Here is a 14,392-nt window from a genome sequence, read left to right as displayed (position 1 = left end):
AAGGGCTTACGAGGCCTCTGATTCTCCCATAATCTCCACCAGCTCTTGACAAATAATAACAGTAACATCCTTCGATTTGGACCACTTGGCATCTAATGCCACATATGAACAAAAGCATCTTCAGAAAACTTAGAAACACATTATTATTTATAGAAATATAAATAAAATCAAGATTTTTCAATGTAAATAAAGCTTTAAGATCCTTCTCAATGGATAGCTCCCCTCCATGGCTCTAGCCCCTCCATTATCAAAATTCTAGCAAAAATACTAGTAGGAACAAATCATAATATTAGCACAGGAAAACTTAGGAAACAAAACCAAAAAATCTGTAGCCACAGAGCTATTTGTGGTTTCAATGGCCTAGTTCTAGGTTAAGTAAAATTCTGGAGTAGAAGACTATGGTTAAGTCTGAGCTCCCCAAATCAAAAGCTGTGCAGGAAAAAAGTACTAGTCCCTTTTGGGTTTTCTATGGACCAGACTAGGTTCTGCAGAGTTGGGACTGACTATTGTTACCTGCCACCAAATCTGTCTATGCAAGCTGTGATTTCTGCAACCAGAGCTAGCTCCAGAAGTACAGTGACTTCTACAGTTCCTCATAATTGAAGACAAGCCTCAAAAAGGACCATTTTCGAGACTAAGGTGGTACTGGGTAATACTACTGAGACTAAGATAGATTCCCAGTAACACAGATTAAGTGTCAGTTTATAGAAGGGCCCCCTGTATACACATTTTATACATGAAATCCAAAAAAATCTCAAGTTTTTTAAATATATTTTCTGTGAAACCATTAATTGGTCACTAACCATACATTAAACACCACAAGGAAAAATCTAGGTACCTGGGCTACTTCCAAAGGTGGTGACTTAGTCACTAAGTCATGTCCATCTCTTGCGACCCCACGGACTGTACCCTGCCAGGCTCCTCTGTCCATGGGATTCTCCAGGCAAGAATACTGCAGTGAGTTGCCATTTCCTTCTCCAGGGTATCTCCCCAAACCAGGACTCGAACCCAGGTCTCTTGCATTGCAAACAGATTTTTTATCTACGAAGCTACAAGGGAAGCCCCACTTTCAATAGTCCTGAATAACTGCTCTGCCCTCTCTTTCTACTCCTACTCCAATAGCCACCAAAAGCAAAAGAGAGAGGGGAAAGAAACCAAAAGCCATGCAGAGATATAGATTAAAAAGTCAGGACTCAGAATCACATGCTAAGAAGCAAATGAAATTCCTTTCAACAAACATATTCTTAGGAGCACATTGCAAGTGAAAACTGACCAAAGTTTGAAAACAGACCTTCAGTCTGTAAGTTTCTCCTGAACAAAACAGGATTTATAATGGGTACTCTCAACATAAAAATGCACAGGAAGGCGGAAAACCAGTACAATATTTCTAGGAAATGTACACCTTTGTTTCCTCAGTCCCTTCATGCTTGGGCTCTAATAAGTGCAGTATTTTGCTAAATGCCTCTGAATAGCATGTCTGACTTGATAAAATTCATGCACCTGCCTTAAATCAGCATAATGTATTTTTGGCTAAAGTTCTGCACACAAGGGTTTCTCATCAGTACTTTGTCTACCTTCAGGAAAGCAGATGGGAAAAGCAGAAGGCAGTAAGCTGTGTACTTTAACATAAGCCAAATGCTACTAAGCCTTTATCTGAGGTCTATTAGCCTTGGCAGTATTTGTTTAACTCTCATTCAGGCAGATCTCAGAAAAGGGATGAAGCTTATTTATGTTTTCAAGTCTCACCTTTCATGACATCATGGAATCCATGCAGAGCAGCACCAACATTTGTTAACACAGAACTGTAGTTTGTCCGAAGAAGTCCATCTGGCTCTGTACCTAGGAAACCAAGATCACAGACCTAAGCTTTGTCCCAGAAAACTCCACCTGAAAAACTGAGCCCACCATCTTCTCTCGAGCTTCGGGAAGAGAATCAGTACCACTTGTGACATGTTGAACATAATGGCTCTCAAAATTCCTGCAGACACATTCAGACAGAATGGTGATGATTATAGACACCTAAACAGATCTGGAGCGGCAGCGGCGCAGCACTGGAGCGACTGTGAGGAGATGCTTCGCGTCCAAGGGCAGAGATTATAAGGGTCTTCAGAGTTAAATTCATCCATTCCAGTCCATTTTAGTTCACTGATTCCCAAAATGTCGATGTTCACTCTTGCCATCTCCTGTCTGACCAATTCCAATTTGCCTTGATTCATGGACCTAACATTCCAGGTCCCTATGCAATATTGCTCTTTGCAGCACTGGACTTTGCTTCCATCACCAGTCACACCCACAGCTGGGTGCTGCTTTGGCTCCGTCTCTTCATTCTTCCTGGAGTTATGTCTCCACTGATCTCCAGGAGAATACTGGGCACCAAGAGACCTGGGGAGTTCATCTTTCAGTGTCCTATCTTTTTGCCTTTTCATACTGTTTATGGGGTTTTCTAGGCAAGAATACTGAAGTTGTTTGTCATACCCTTCTCCAGTGAACCACATTTTGTCAGAACGCTCCACCAAGTATGTCTTGGGTGGCCCTACATGGCATAGTTTCATAGTTTCATTGATGTAGACAAGACTGTGATCCATGTGATCAGATTGCTTAGTTTTCTGTGATTGTGGTTTTCAGTCTGTCTGCCCTCTGATAGAGAAGGATAAGAGGCTTATGGAAGCTTCCTGATAGGAGAGACTGACTGAGGGGGAAACTGGGTCTCGTTCTGATGGGCGGGGCCATGCTCAGTAAATCTTTAATCCAATTTTCTGCTGATGGGTGGGGCTGTGTTCCCTCCCTGTTATTTACCTGGGGGCAAACCCTGGTGGAGGTAATGAAGGTAATGGTGACCTCCTTCAAAAGGTCCCTTGCAGGCACTGCTACACTCAGTGCCCCTGACCCTGCAGCAGGCACAGCCAACCCACGCCTCCACCGGAGACTCACGGATACTCCCAGGCAAGTCAGGGTCAGCCTCTTGGGGTCACTGCTCCTTTCTCCTGGGTCCTGGTGCACACAGGTTCTGTTTGTGCCCTCCAAGAGTCTATTTCCCAGTCCTATGTAAGTTCTGGCAGCTCTATGGTGGGGTTAATGGTGACCTCCTCCAAGAGGGCTTATGCCATACCCAAGTCTGCTGCACCCAGAGCCCCTGCCCCTGTGGCAGGCCACTGCTGATCTGTACCTCCACAGGAGAGGCTCAAACACAGTTCTGACTCAGTCTCTGTGTGGTCTCTGGGTTCTGGTGCACACAAGGTTTGTTTCAGCCCTCTGAGCATCTCTGGCGGGAATGGGATTTGATTCTAAACGCGAACTTGCCCCTCCTACAGTCTTGCCGGGTCTTCCCCTTTGCCCTTGGATGTAGGCTATCTTCTCACAGCTGCTCCAGTGTTGTGCAGCCGCCGCTCCAGCACCTACCATCTTGCTGAGGCTTCTCTGACCTTGGACGTGGAGTATCTCATGAGTGAGAGTGAAAAAGTTGGCTTAAAGCTCAACATTCAGAAAACTAAGATCATGGCATCCGGCCCCATCACTTCATGGCCAGTGGATGGGAAAACAGTGCAAACAGTGACAGACTTTATTTTTGGGGCTCCAAAATCACTGCAGATGGTGACTGCAGCCATGAAATTAAAAGACACTGACTCCTTGAAGAAAAGTTATGACCAACCTAGACAGCATATTAAAAAGCAGGGACATTACTTTGTCAACAGAAGTCCATCTAGTCAAAGCTATGGTTTTTCCAGTAGTCGTGTATGGATGTGAGAGTTGGACTATAAAGAAAGCTGAGCTCCAAAGAATTGATGCTTTTGAACTGTGGTGTTGGAGAAGACTCCTGAGAGTCCCTTGGGCTGCAAGGAGATCCAACCAGCCCATCCTAAAGGAAATCTGTCCTGAATATTCATTGGAAGTACTGATACTGATGCTGAAACTCCAATACTTTGGCCACTTGATGTGAAGAACTGACTCATTTGAAAAGACCCTGATGCTGGGAAACATTGAAGGCGGGAGGAGAAGGGGACGACAGAGGGTGAGATGGTTGCATGGCATCAGTGACTCAATGGACAAGAGTTTGAGTAAGCTCCGGGAATTGGTGATGGACAAGAAGGCCTGGCGTGCTGTAGTCCACGGGGTCGCAAAGCACTGGATACAACTGAGCAACAACTGAACTGAACTGAAACAGATTTGCATCCTCCATGTCTACAGTTAGTAATAGTTAAGAATCAAAATTAAATTGCTAGGTAGGATTATGTCTTTCATGATTCTCTATGAAATGAAAAGTCTTTGTGAATTTCACCTGTTACTATAGAACACATTTCTCATTTTGTTCTTTTCCCTACATATTACTGTTTGCTGAACATCACTAAAAACACTATTATCCAAACATCGCATAAGCAAGCTCCACATATCCACTTTCCAGCCCAACTGATGAAAATTATTTAAAAACAACCACTTAAAACTCTAGAAAATTGTTTCAAGAGAACAGCATCGAAACATGTATATTATCTAGGGTGAAACAGATCACCAGCCCAGGTTGGGTGCATGAGACAAGTGCTCGGGCCTGCTGCACTGGGAAGACCCAGAGTGATCGGGTGGAGAGGGAGGTGGGAGGGGGGACCGGGATGGGGAATACATGTAAATCCATGGCTAATTCATTTCAATGTATGACAAAAACCACTGCAATGATGTAAAGTAATTAGCCTCGAACTAATAAAAATAAATGGAAAAAAAAAAAAACTCTGGAAATTATCCTAAGGGCATCCAGCTAATGAAGAAGCAGTTACTCAAGAAAATCTGTATCAATTCACTGACAACAGCAACAATCTGTGGTATCTGAACCCACTCCCATCCCCCCCGCCCAGTCACTGAGCTAGAAACCCCAGTCCAGAGAGTACAGCAAAGAACTCCAAACTCCCTCGCCCTAATTCAGTAGAGAGCCGCATTCCTTATCCTGCTCTCAGCTCCCTGTTGCTGAGACTAAATTCTAGTTAAGTATGACTCAGGGGTGGGGGTTCTCTTCTTTCACCCAGCCCTGACTTGTGGGATGTTGAGAATCTGTGGCCATGAACACCCTGGCCCCAGCTCAGTAACAGGAGTTCCTTGCTGAAAGAGGCAAGTAGAGGTGACAGGAGGCTGCTACCCTCTCCATGGAGTACTCAGCTATACATACAGGGATGTCACTCTAAGAGAAGTACATCTTTGTCCTCACCCCTAGCACAGAACTATGGCTCAAAGATTTAACCCAGAGGAGAAATAGTCATTTAAACAGAAAACTCTGAATCTTTTCCCAAAGGAATTGACTTTATTCACAACAGACTATAGCGAAGTTCAAGCCCAGGGGTACCCTCAAAAATAATGGCACCTGTGCTGAAGGTAACTAGGAGGAAATTGGTAGATTCATTGGAGACATAAGGTAAACAGACAATGATGATCAACCGATTCTTAACAGGGGTGCCAAGACCACTCAATATGGAAGAAACAGTCTTTCTAATAAATGGTACTGAGACAACTGGACAGTCACATGCAAAAGATGAAGCTGGACCTTTACCTCACACTATATACAAAAATTAACTCAAAATGGATCCAAGACCTAAATGTAAGAGCTAGAAGTATAAAACAAAAGAAAACCTAAAGGTGGGCAAGAATCCCTTAGAAGAAATGGAGTAGCCCTCATAGTCAACAAAAGAGTCCAAAATGTAGCACTTGGATGCATCTCAAAAATGACAGAATGATTTCAGTTCGTTTTCAAGACAAACCATTCAACATCCCAGTAACCCATGTCTATGCCCCAACCACTAATGCCAAAGAAGCTGAATGGTTCTATGAAGACCTACAAGACCTTCTAGAACTAACACCAAAAAAAGATGTTCTTTTCTTCATAGAGGACTGGAATGCAAAAGTAGGAAGTCAAGAGACACCTGGAGTAACAAGCAAGTTTGGCCTTGGAGTACAAAATGAAGCAGGGCAAAGGCTAATAGAGTTTTACCAAGAGAACGCACTGGTCATAGCAAACACCCTCTTCCAACAACGCAAGAGAAGACTCTATACATGGACATCACCAGATGGTCAACACCGAAGTCAGATTGATTATATTCTTTGCAGCCAAAGATGGAGAAGCTCTATACATTAAGCAAAAACAAGACCGCGAGCTGACTGTGGCTCAGATCATGAACTCCTTATTGCCAAGTTCAGACTTAAATTGAAGAAAGTAGGGAAAACCACTAGACCATTCAGGTATGACCTAAATCAAACCCCTTATGATTACACAGTGGAGATGATGAACGGATTCAAGGGATTAGCTCTGGTCAACAGAGTGCCTGAAGAACTATGGAAGGAAGTTTGTAACATTGTGCACGAGACGGTGACCAAAACCATCCCCAAGAAAAAGAACACAAGCAGGAAAAATGGTTATCTGAGGAGGCCTTACAAATAGCTGAGAAAAGAAGAGGAGCAAAAAGCAAGGTAGAAAGGGAAAGATATAACCAACTGAATGCAGAGTTCCAGAGCATAGCAAGGAGAGATAAGAAAGCCTTCTAAGCAATGACGAACCTAGACAGCATATTAAAAGGCACAGATGTTACTTTGCCAACAAAGGTCTGTATAGTCAAAGCTATGGTTTTTCCAGTAGTCATTTATGGATATGAGAGCTGAACTATAAAGAAGGTTGAGCACCAAAGCATTGATGCTTTTGAACTGTAGTGCTGGAGAAGACTCTTGAGAGTTCTCTGGACAGCCAGGAGATCAAACCAGTCAATCCTAAAGGAAATCAACACTGAATATTCACTGGAAGGACTAATGCTGAAGCTGAACCTCCAATGCTTTGGCCACCCTGGAAAAGACCCTGATGCTGGGCAAGATTGATGGCAAGAGGAGAAGTGGGAGACCGAGGATGAGACGGTTGGATGGCATCATCAACTCAATGGACATGAGTTTGAGCAAACTTTGGGAGATAGTGAAGGACAGGGAAGCCTGGCGTGCTACAGTCCATGGGGTCACAACACGACTGAGTGACTGAACAAGTCTTAGTCACTAGACCACCGGGGATGTCCTTGTACATTCGTAATTTAACTCAGTAACACATTTACCTTCATTTTATAAGTGGGAAAACAGAAGCAGAAAAGTAAAGTGATTTGCCCAAAGCCATAAATGTATAAAGGGCCGCAGGATATGAATTCAAGTCTTTCTGGCCCCAGATCCTAGGCTCTTCTCACTCAAACATGCCAAACCACCTCCCATCTCCAACTTCTTATAGTCTTTAAGTTCTTCACATTGAACCATAAGTAACAAAGGCACTTACTTGGCAAGGCAAGAAGAGCAATGTAAGTCTGCAGCTTCTCAAACACAGCTGTCATCTTTTTCATGTCCTGGGACAGCTCTAGATTCCTGGCTCGTAATGCAGACGTGCAAAGGGAAGCGTCACATTCTTCTTCTAGGCTAGGAATGGGCAGATTTTATAAAAGTGAGCATCCCAAATGATTTTCAATAAGCTATAAGAGACTACCTAAATTCTGAAACATCTATATCCGAAGAGAGAATGTACCAAAAAATAAACTTGAGCTCATTGACAAGGTTCCATTTTGTTATACCATCATGTACACACTGGCTTCCTCCAATGCCAATGCAGCAGAAGACAACTAAATGGAAGAAAAGGTGCCCGCTGTCTTCCATCCTGAGAGCAGCACAAAACTGCTTCCCTTTAAAATATTTTCAGGAGAAACATACTTCATAGGCTGAATTTCTAAAGAGAATTAAACAGGCACTGGGACAGAATCAATAAAAAACCTTTTTCAGTGAGTTGTTGTTTAGTCACTAACTCATGTCCGACTCTTTGTGACCCCATAAACTGCAGCCCACCAGTCTCCTCTGTCTGTGGGATTTCCGAGGCAAGAATACTGTTGTGGGTTGTCATTTCCTTCTCCAGGGGATCTTCCTAACCCACAGATTGAACCCATGTGCTGTATTAGTAGGTAGATTTTTTATCACCGAACCATCAGGGAAGTGTGTGTAATTTCAAACGTCAGACAGATTGGAAAAACCAATCTATAAGTGCAATACAAAAGTAAATGCTTAACATTCACAAAATATAATCATTTTCCATTTTAAATGGTGCTTGGGAAAACTTATTATAAGGTTAAAAATCTATGTAGACTCTTAAGAGTACTTATTAAAATGTGCAATAATCAAGTAAAATGCTTTTTACACAAAGCTAGAAAAGTTATCAGCACAAGAATTATATACTTGTGATGTGAAATCAAGAATCACATCCATTCCCTTGACCTTGACACTTCTGCTCTATTTATTTATAGCAGACAGCTTCATTCAATACTAAACCCATTTACTACTAATGAACATGTCATCTTGCAACTAGAGTGGTATTTAAACCAATGGCAAAAAAAAAAATGCCTAAAATACATGAAAATCTGATAAGGTAGGGCTGAAAGCATATGGGACAGAACATTCCCAAGAACAGGAATCTTAGATCAAGAAAGGACTTACCCAGGGTTTCTAAAAACGTAATAGTGAAAAAATAAATTAAGATAAAATAAAAATGCATTAACTCTTTCACGTAGTAAATACCACTTTTACAATGGTTCTTACATTCTTATAAACATAAGCTGAATCAAATAAAGTATATTCAATTCAGTGTTAAACTTTCAGAGTCAATTTTCAGAAAAACTTCAATTATACTGAACTAAAACATTTAAGGATCTGAAAGAAACTATAATTCACAATTATGAGGTCATAATTCCCTGATTCCTAAAATTCTGTCATGTGCACAAATCATAGAATTCGGTTACTGAAATACCTTGTTAGGTTAGAATTAGGAAATAAGATGGTTCTTAACATATATAAATTTTTTAATAATACAATTTCATATTTTTGAAAAGTTAAAACCTACTACTTTAGTTTATAAGGACTAAAAAACTATTAATTACTTGTATATTTTCAGTATCTGTAAGCTTTTCATCTATGCCTTTCCTAAACCTTATTTTGCAATCTACTATAATACCTATGGGCTCCCCAGGTAGCTCAGCGGTAAATAATCTGCCTGGCAATGCAGGAGACAGGTTCAATCCCTGGGTCAGGAAGATGCCCTAGAGAAGGAAATGGCAACACACTCCAGTATTCTTGCCTAGAGAATCCCCAAGGACAGAGAAGCCTGTCGGGCTACAGTCCATGGGGCTGCAAAGAGTCAGTCATGACTTACGGAATAAACAACAATAATAATACATATCAATAATAGTACATATATGTCCTCATTTCTCTTATTTCCAGTTGTATTATTCTTTGTCTTTTTTAAAAGACTAAATCTTAGGATGAAAAGATTTAGATGAATTAGGAGCTTTGTAGTTTTAGATCGAAAGTATCAAAATGTACAATCAGTTCAGTTCAGTTCCGACTCTTTGCAGCCCCATGGACCGCAGCACGCCAGGCGTCCCTGTCCATCACCAACTCCTAGAGTCCACCCAAACCCATGTCCATTGAGTCAGTGATGCCATCCAACCATCTTATCCTCTGTCGTCCCCTTCTCCTCCTGCCCTCAATCTTTCCCAGCATCAGGGTCTTTTCAAATGAGTTAGCTCTTCACATCAGGTGGCCAAAGTATTGGAGTTTTCAGCTTCAACATCAGTCCTTCCAATGAACACCCAGAACCCAGAACTGATCTCCTTTAGGATGGACTGGTCTAGTATCAAATTTCCAGTTATATAAATTATTTTCTCTTGACTTTTCAGGAATGTTTAAGATGGAATATTTAAGGTTACTAAATGACCCATCCTATGAGGGTTGGAGGATGTACACAGTTTTTATTTTATAACTTAAATCACCAATAATAAAAACAGCATACTATTTAAAAGAAACCTAAGGATTACAGATTCAAATATAGAGGTTAACTATTATTACCCCATCTAGATGTTTTCAGTAAAAGAATAACAAATACCGAAACCTAAAATATTTCCTTTAATAAATGTGTCATTCACAATTACTAAAAATACTGGTTCATGTTGCATTACATGGTTATAGCACTAATTACAGTTCAAAACTATTGAAGAAACTCTAGCTGAGAAACTACAATTCAGTTTTCTTAAATATAAGTCTGTGCTGCTCAAGCCATGATTTTCCTTTCTCACAAACATCCAAATTGGCTGTGGTGCAAAAAGGTCAGGCAGAGCCCAAGAGGCATAGGCTGTTACTTTATTAACTCCAGCACAGCTCAGAGGACACCTCACAATTCCCCAAGCTCTCTGGCCCAGAGCAGTAAGTACCTTTTTAACTGATAAGGAAGAATCTTCCTAAGAAAACATATGTAAGAGGTTAAATGCTCTGAAAAAGTTTTCAATTTCACAGTTGTCTCCTGGAAAAGAAAAACAATTCCAAGATTAATAATTTTGTCTGAAAAAGCAGCACTCCCACTTCCAGAAGTAAACCAGAAGAAAATTACCAGGACGGTCACAGTATCCTCAGTAATACTTTCAAATAAATGAAGCATTCCTTCCTCAAGAGGGCGGACGTAGGATGCATTTTCATGAAGATACTGTGAGAACTAAAAAGCAGGGGAAGAATTCTGAATTAAATCACTGGAAAATAAAGGATATCAAAACATCTGTAAATAGACCCACTGAATTATAAACCTTAATTCTTTTGCAAACTTTTTCTTGGGAAATTTGACTTTTACACAAAGTTCCCCTCTAACAATCCCAGATACTAAACCCAAGTGCCCATTCCATGGCAAAGTGACAAACCAGCAGATGACATAATTATGGATGACATAATTAACAACTAGGCATGAGGCAAGTGGGGAGGGGATACTATTAACAACACAGCACCAACAGGCCTTCTTTCCGAAACAACCACTTCTTCATAGGGGTGCCAGTTAAGATTAAAAAAAAAGATTTGATATTTGAGTCAAAACCGTAGGACAGATTTTTGTGTTACATAACTCATTTTTTACAAACAAGACTTTTGAGCACAGCTTATATTCAGTGCATACAATGTTCAAGGTTAACACATTCTAGGAATATAACTATCATCAAAATGAGAATATAAAAACTTTTATAACTGTCATGGATATTGTAATACTTATGAAGAACTAATTCAATATGAAGAACAGATTCAGAAAAAGATCCCCCAGGCATTGAGACAATTGAGAAACAAGAAGTTAATTTTTCACATGCGAAATATCTCAGTTTTTTAAATATTGTATAATGGCTCAAATATTGAGTTCTCCGTATACAAATGTAAAGTCTCATTTTGCAGAAATGTGATTCAACTAGTCCAACTGCAAACTACACAGATATATGGCCCTGGAAAACTCAGTCTCTCTGGGCTGTTAAATAAGTTGAACTCTAAGCTCATGTATAAAAGTCTACTTTATGATTTTATGAACAAGTCTAAATGCTTTGGTTATCTTTTAACAAATGGTTACTGAATCTTCAATAATAGAGACTTAATAGAAAAGTCACAGAGGGTCTTTCAGAGATAAAAGTACCAAAGGTAAAATACTGAGAAAAATATGAATTCTTCAGAGTAATGAAATATTTCCATTATGATTAACATATTTGATTCTCCCTGTGTGAGCACAAGATGGTAACAAGCTAAGTAAAATAATGGTGGGAATTCCCTGGCAGTCCAGTGGTTAAGATGCAGTGCTTTCACGGCTGGGGCCCAGGTTCAATCCCTAGTTGGAAAACTAAGATCCCACAAGCTGCATGGTATGGCTGAAAAAGGCCCCCAAAACAAAAAAAAATAAAAATAAAATAATGGACAAAGAACCAATGAGAGAAAAATGCTTTTATATTACAAGAAGTGTTAAAAGAAAATATAACTGCCTTAAAATGCTACAGTTCCATTTTCCTTACCCAGGTCATCTGAAAGCTTTTTCCCACAGTGATATTAAAGAGCATTTCAAAAATTCAAACTTTAATTTTTATGAACTTTAAAAGGTTTGTGGTGAAAACTTTTGTAGGGAAAAAACACCTACCCCACTTCTCTCCTCCTATGCAAACCATGCTCATTTTTCAAAGCCCAGTTAAATCACCAGAGTCTCCCAGACACTACCACCAATGGCAGTCTCCCCCCTTGATGGTGTCACATTCACCGACTGCCCAGACCACTTATTCACACTTAGGTCTCCCAGCATACCCCTCCCTATTTCACTTCGTACCAATCTCCGTGTTTACCCTACTGCTTGACAGCAAAGGCTATGACTTGGAGTTTCTCCCATATCCTCTACAGTACTTGGCTGAAGCACAGAACTAGTCTAATAAACAGCAAGTCTCCAGATCTGTTCAGGGCAGACAGGTATCCTGAGTTAAACGTACCTTCTGATTCAATGGAGATATTGTGTCAATGGCAGAGTCAATAGGAAAAATCTGAATCCTCTGTTCTGTGTAGGTGTGAAAGTTCAGAAGAGCCTTGACAAGATCTTGAACAAAAGCCAGGGCCTGCCCAGCGATATCCCGCATCTTCAGCTTTAAAATGAAAAACATACAGTTAAAGTCAACTATCAGGTTATAACTCCCAAACAACTTTATTAAGTCTACTTTTGGAGAAAACATTTGAACTCTAAAATAATTATTCCTTAATTAAAGTCATTTGATCCCACTTATATTTTAATACTACCATCTAAGTAAATTAGAAAGCTGTCCATTTTGGCTAATATACCTCCTCCACTTAACCTAAAGTGCAAAGGCCACCAACCTAAAAGAAAGGAATGACAAAAATCAATGCATCCCACAATTCAGTTCTAATGTAAGACATTACATGTTGTAAGCAAAAATGTGCATTATTTACAAAGTCAAAAAATAACATGTTCCACGATTTTTTTAAATGTATGAGAAAAGAAAGTAAAAGTTAAATGCAATGGTTTGGGGCACTAAATAGAGGCCCAAACAACTAACTGGTGTTTCTGAAAAGTTTGATATGCACATTACTGAAAATAAAAACTTCCTCTTTACCTGATGTCTCCTATTGTGGACTGGAACATTCAGAGCATTATATTGGCTATATTCTTCAAAACAAAAATGGATATACATTAAGTCATTTTTACATTTACAGAAAAAGAGCTTAACTGAGAAATAAGAAATGCTCACCCCATTTGCCAGCTCGTCTCCACTCAGTCCCTTCCCTTCCTGATCACTGGGGTGCACTCTGCACAGGATTCTTTGTAGTCTATAACCCTCATTCCCACCATTCCCACCAGAGGGGCTCATCCATCCCGACTGGGTCAATATCAGCTTCTCTCCCCAGCTCTAGACTTTTATTTACAAATGTGCTCACCAGCAGGTAAAGAGATGCACACCAATCTGTTAGACTACTAAGCCACATCCAAGTTAACCTCCTCATCTCTCCCATAAACCTGCTCCCCAGATCTGCCTCTCTGATCTCTGTCAACTGCACCACGTCTTTTCCCCACACTACCTGCTCTCTCTGCCTTGCCTCCTTGCATCTCCTGACATCTCAGGCTCCAGCCCCCATCCCAGCACACCAGGACCATGACCGCAACAGCATCAGTCTCCTTCTCCCATTTCAGTGTAGCCTACACTCTGTTGCCAGATAAACCAAGTGAGTGCGCAAATCTCATCAAGACATTTCCAGGGCTTCTCTGGTGGCTCAGTGGTAAAGAATCCGCCTGCCAATGCAGGAGACACAGGTTCGATCCCTAATCCGGAAGAATCCCACATGCCTCGGAGCAACTAAGCCCAACTACTCAACTACTGGCTCAACTACTGAGCGTGTGCTCTGGAGCCTGGGAGAAGCAGCTTAGCCCACGTGCCGCAGCTACTGCGGCCTGTGCGCCCTAGAGCCTGCGCTCTGCAACAAGGGAAGCCTCTGCCATGAGAAGCCCTCACACCGCAACTAGAGAGCAGGCCCCGCTCGCCACAACTAGAGAAAAGCGCACGCAGCAATAAAGACCGAGCACAGCCAAATGTAAATAAATATTGTTTTTTAAAAGGGACATTTCTAAAATCTTCAACAACCTATTGCCTTGTGAATGAAGTCCCAAGTCCTCTGCCCAGAACTTGAGGGTCCAGCCCCACCCACCCTTTCAGAACTTACCTATCATTGGCCTCCATATCCCATCCACTCTAGCCTCCAGTCATACTTAACTAACTAGTACTGTCAGACCCTGACAGCACCTTTATCCTACATACCACACTCCAAGCAATTCCCTGGCTGGTTCTCCCCCACCTCTCTGACCAATAAAACCTACTTTCACATCCTGGCCCAGCCCAAAGCACACTTCTTCCAGAAGCCTTCCCCAAACAACCCCACCAGCAGTAATCACCATTCCCCTGAAACCCCAAGAAGTTCTTCATGGAATAACTTAGCATATACTTCAGATATTTCTCTATCTTATTGTCCCCCTACTAGACTATAAACTCCTTGAGGGTAGAGATTTTTGTCTTACACA

At 41.1% G+C, this 14,392-nt stretch overlaps 1 protein-coding gene across 1 annotated transcript in view; it reads right to left on the bottom strand.

Annotated features, from left to right (window-relative positions):
- The window catches only part of PPP1R21 (protein phosphatase 1 regulatory subunit 21), a 63,829-nt gene that overhangs the window by 22,705 nt on the left and 26,732 nt on the right, over positions 1 to 14,392 (bottom strand). Inside the window, exons 8-13 of the mRNA XM_020894135.2 lie at positions 12,936 to 12,988; positions 12,300 to 12,449; positions 10,421 to 10,522; positions 10,245 to 10,333; positions 7,277 to 7,413; positions 1,747 to 1,839 (exon numbers count right to left, since the gene is read on the bottom strand). Coding sequence (XP_020749794.1) covers positions 1,747 to 1,839; positions 7,277 to 7,413; positions 10,245 to 10,333; positions 10,421 to 10,522; positions 12,300 to 12,449; positions 12,936 to 12,988 — 624 coding nt within the window. The remainder of the gene's footprint in view (positions 1 to 1,746; positions 1,840 to 7,276; positions 7,414 to 10,244; positions 10,334 to 10,420; positions 10,523 to 12,299; positions 12,450 to 12,935; positions 12,989 to 14,392) is intronic.

Source organism: Odocoileus virginianus, chromosome 2 (assembly GCF_023699985.2).
Source record: "Odocoileus virginianus isolate 20LAN1187 ecotype Illinois chromosome 2, Ovbor_1.2, whole genome shotgun sequence".
Classification (NCBI taxonomy): Eukaryota; Metazoa; Chordata; class Mammalia; order Artiodactyla; family Cervidae; genus Odocoileus; species Odocoileus virginianus.
The sequence above is the reverse complement of the archived record's forward strand: the minus strand, read 5'-3'. Positions and strand labels throughout refer to the sequence as shown.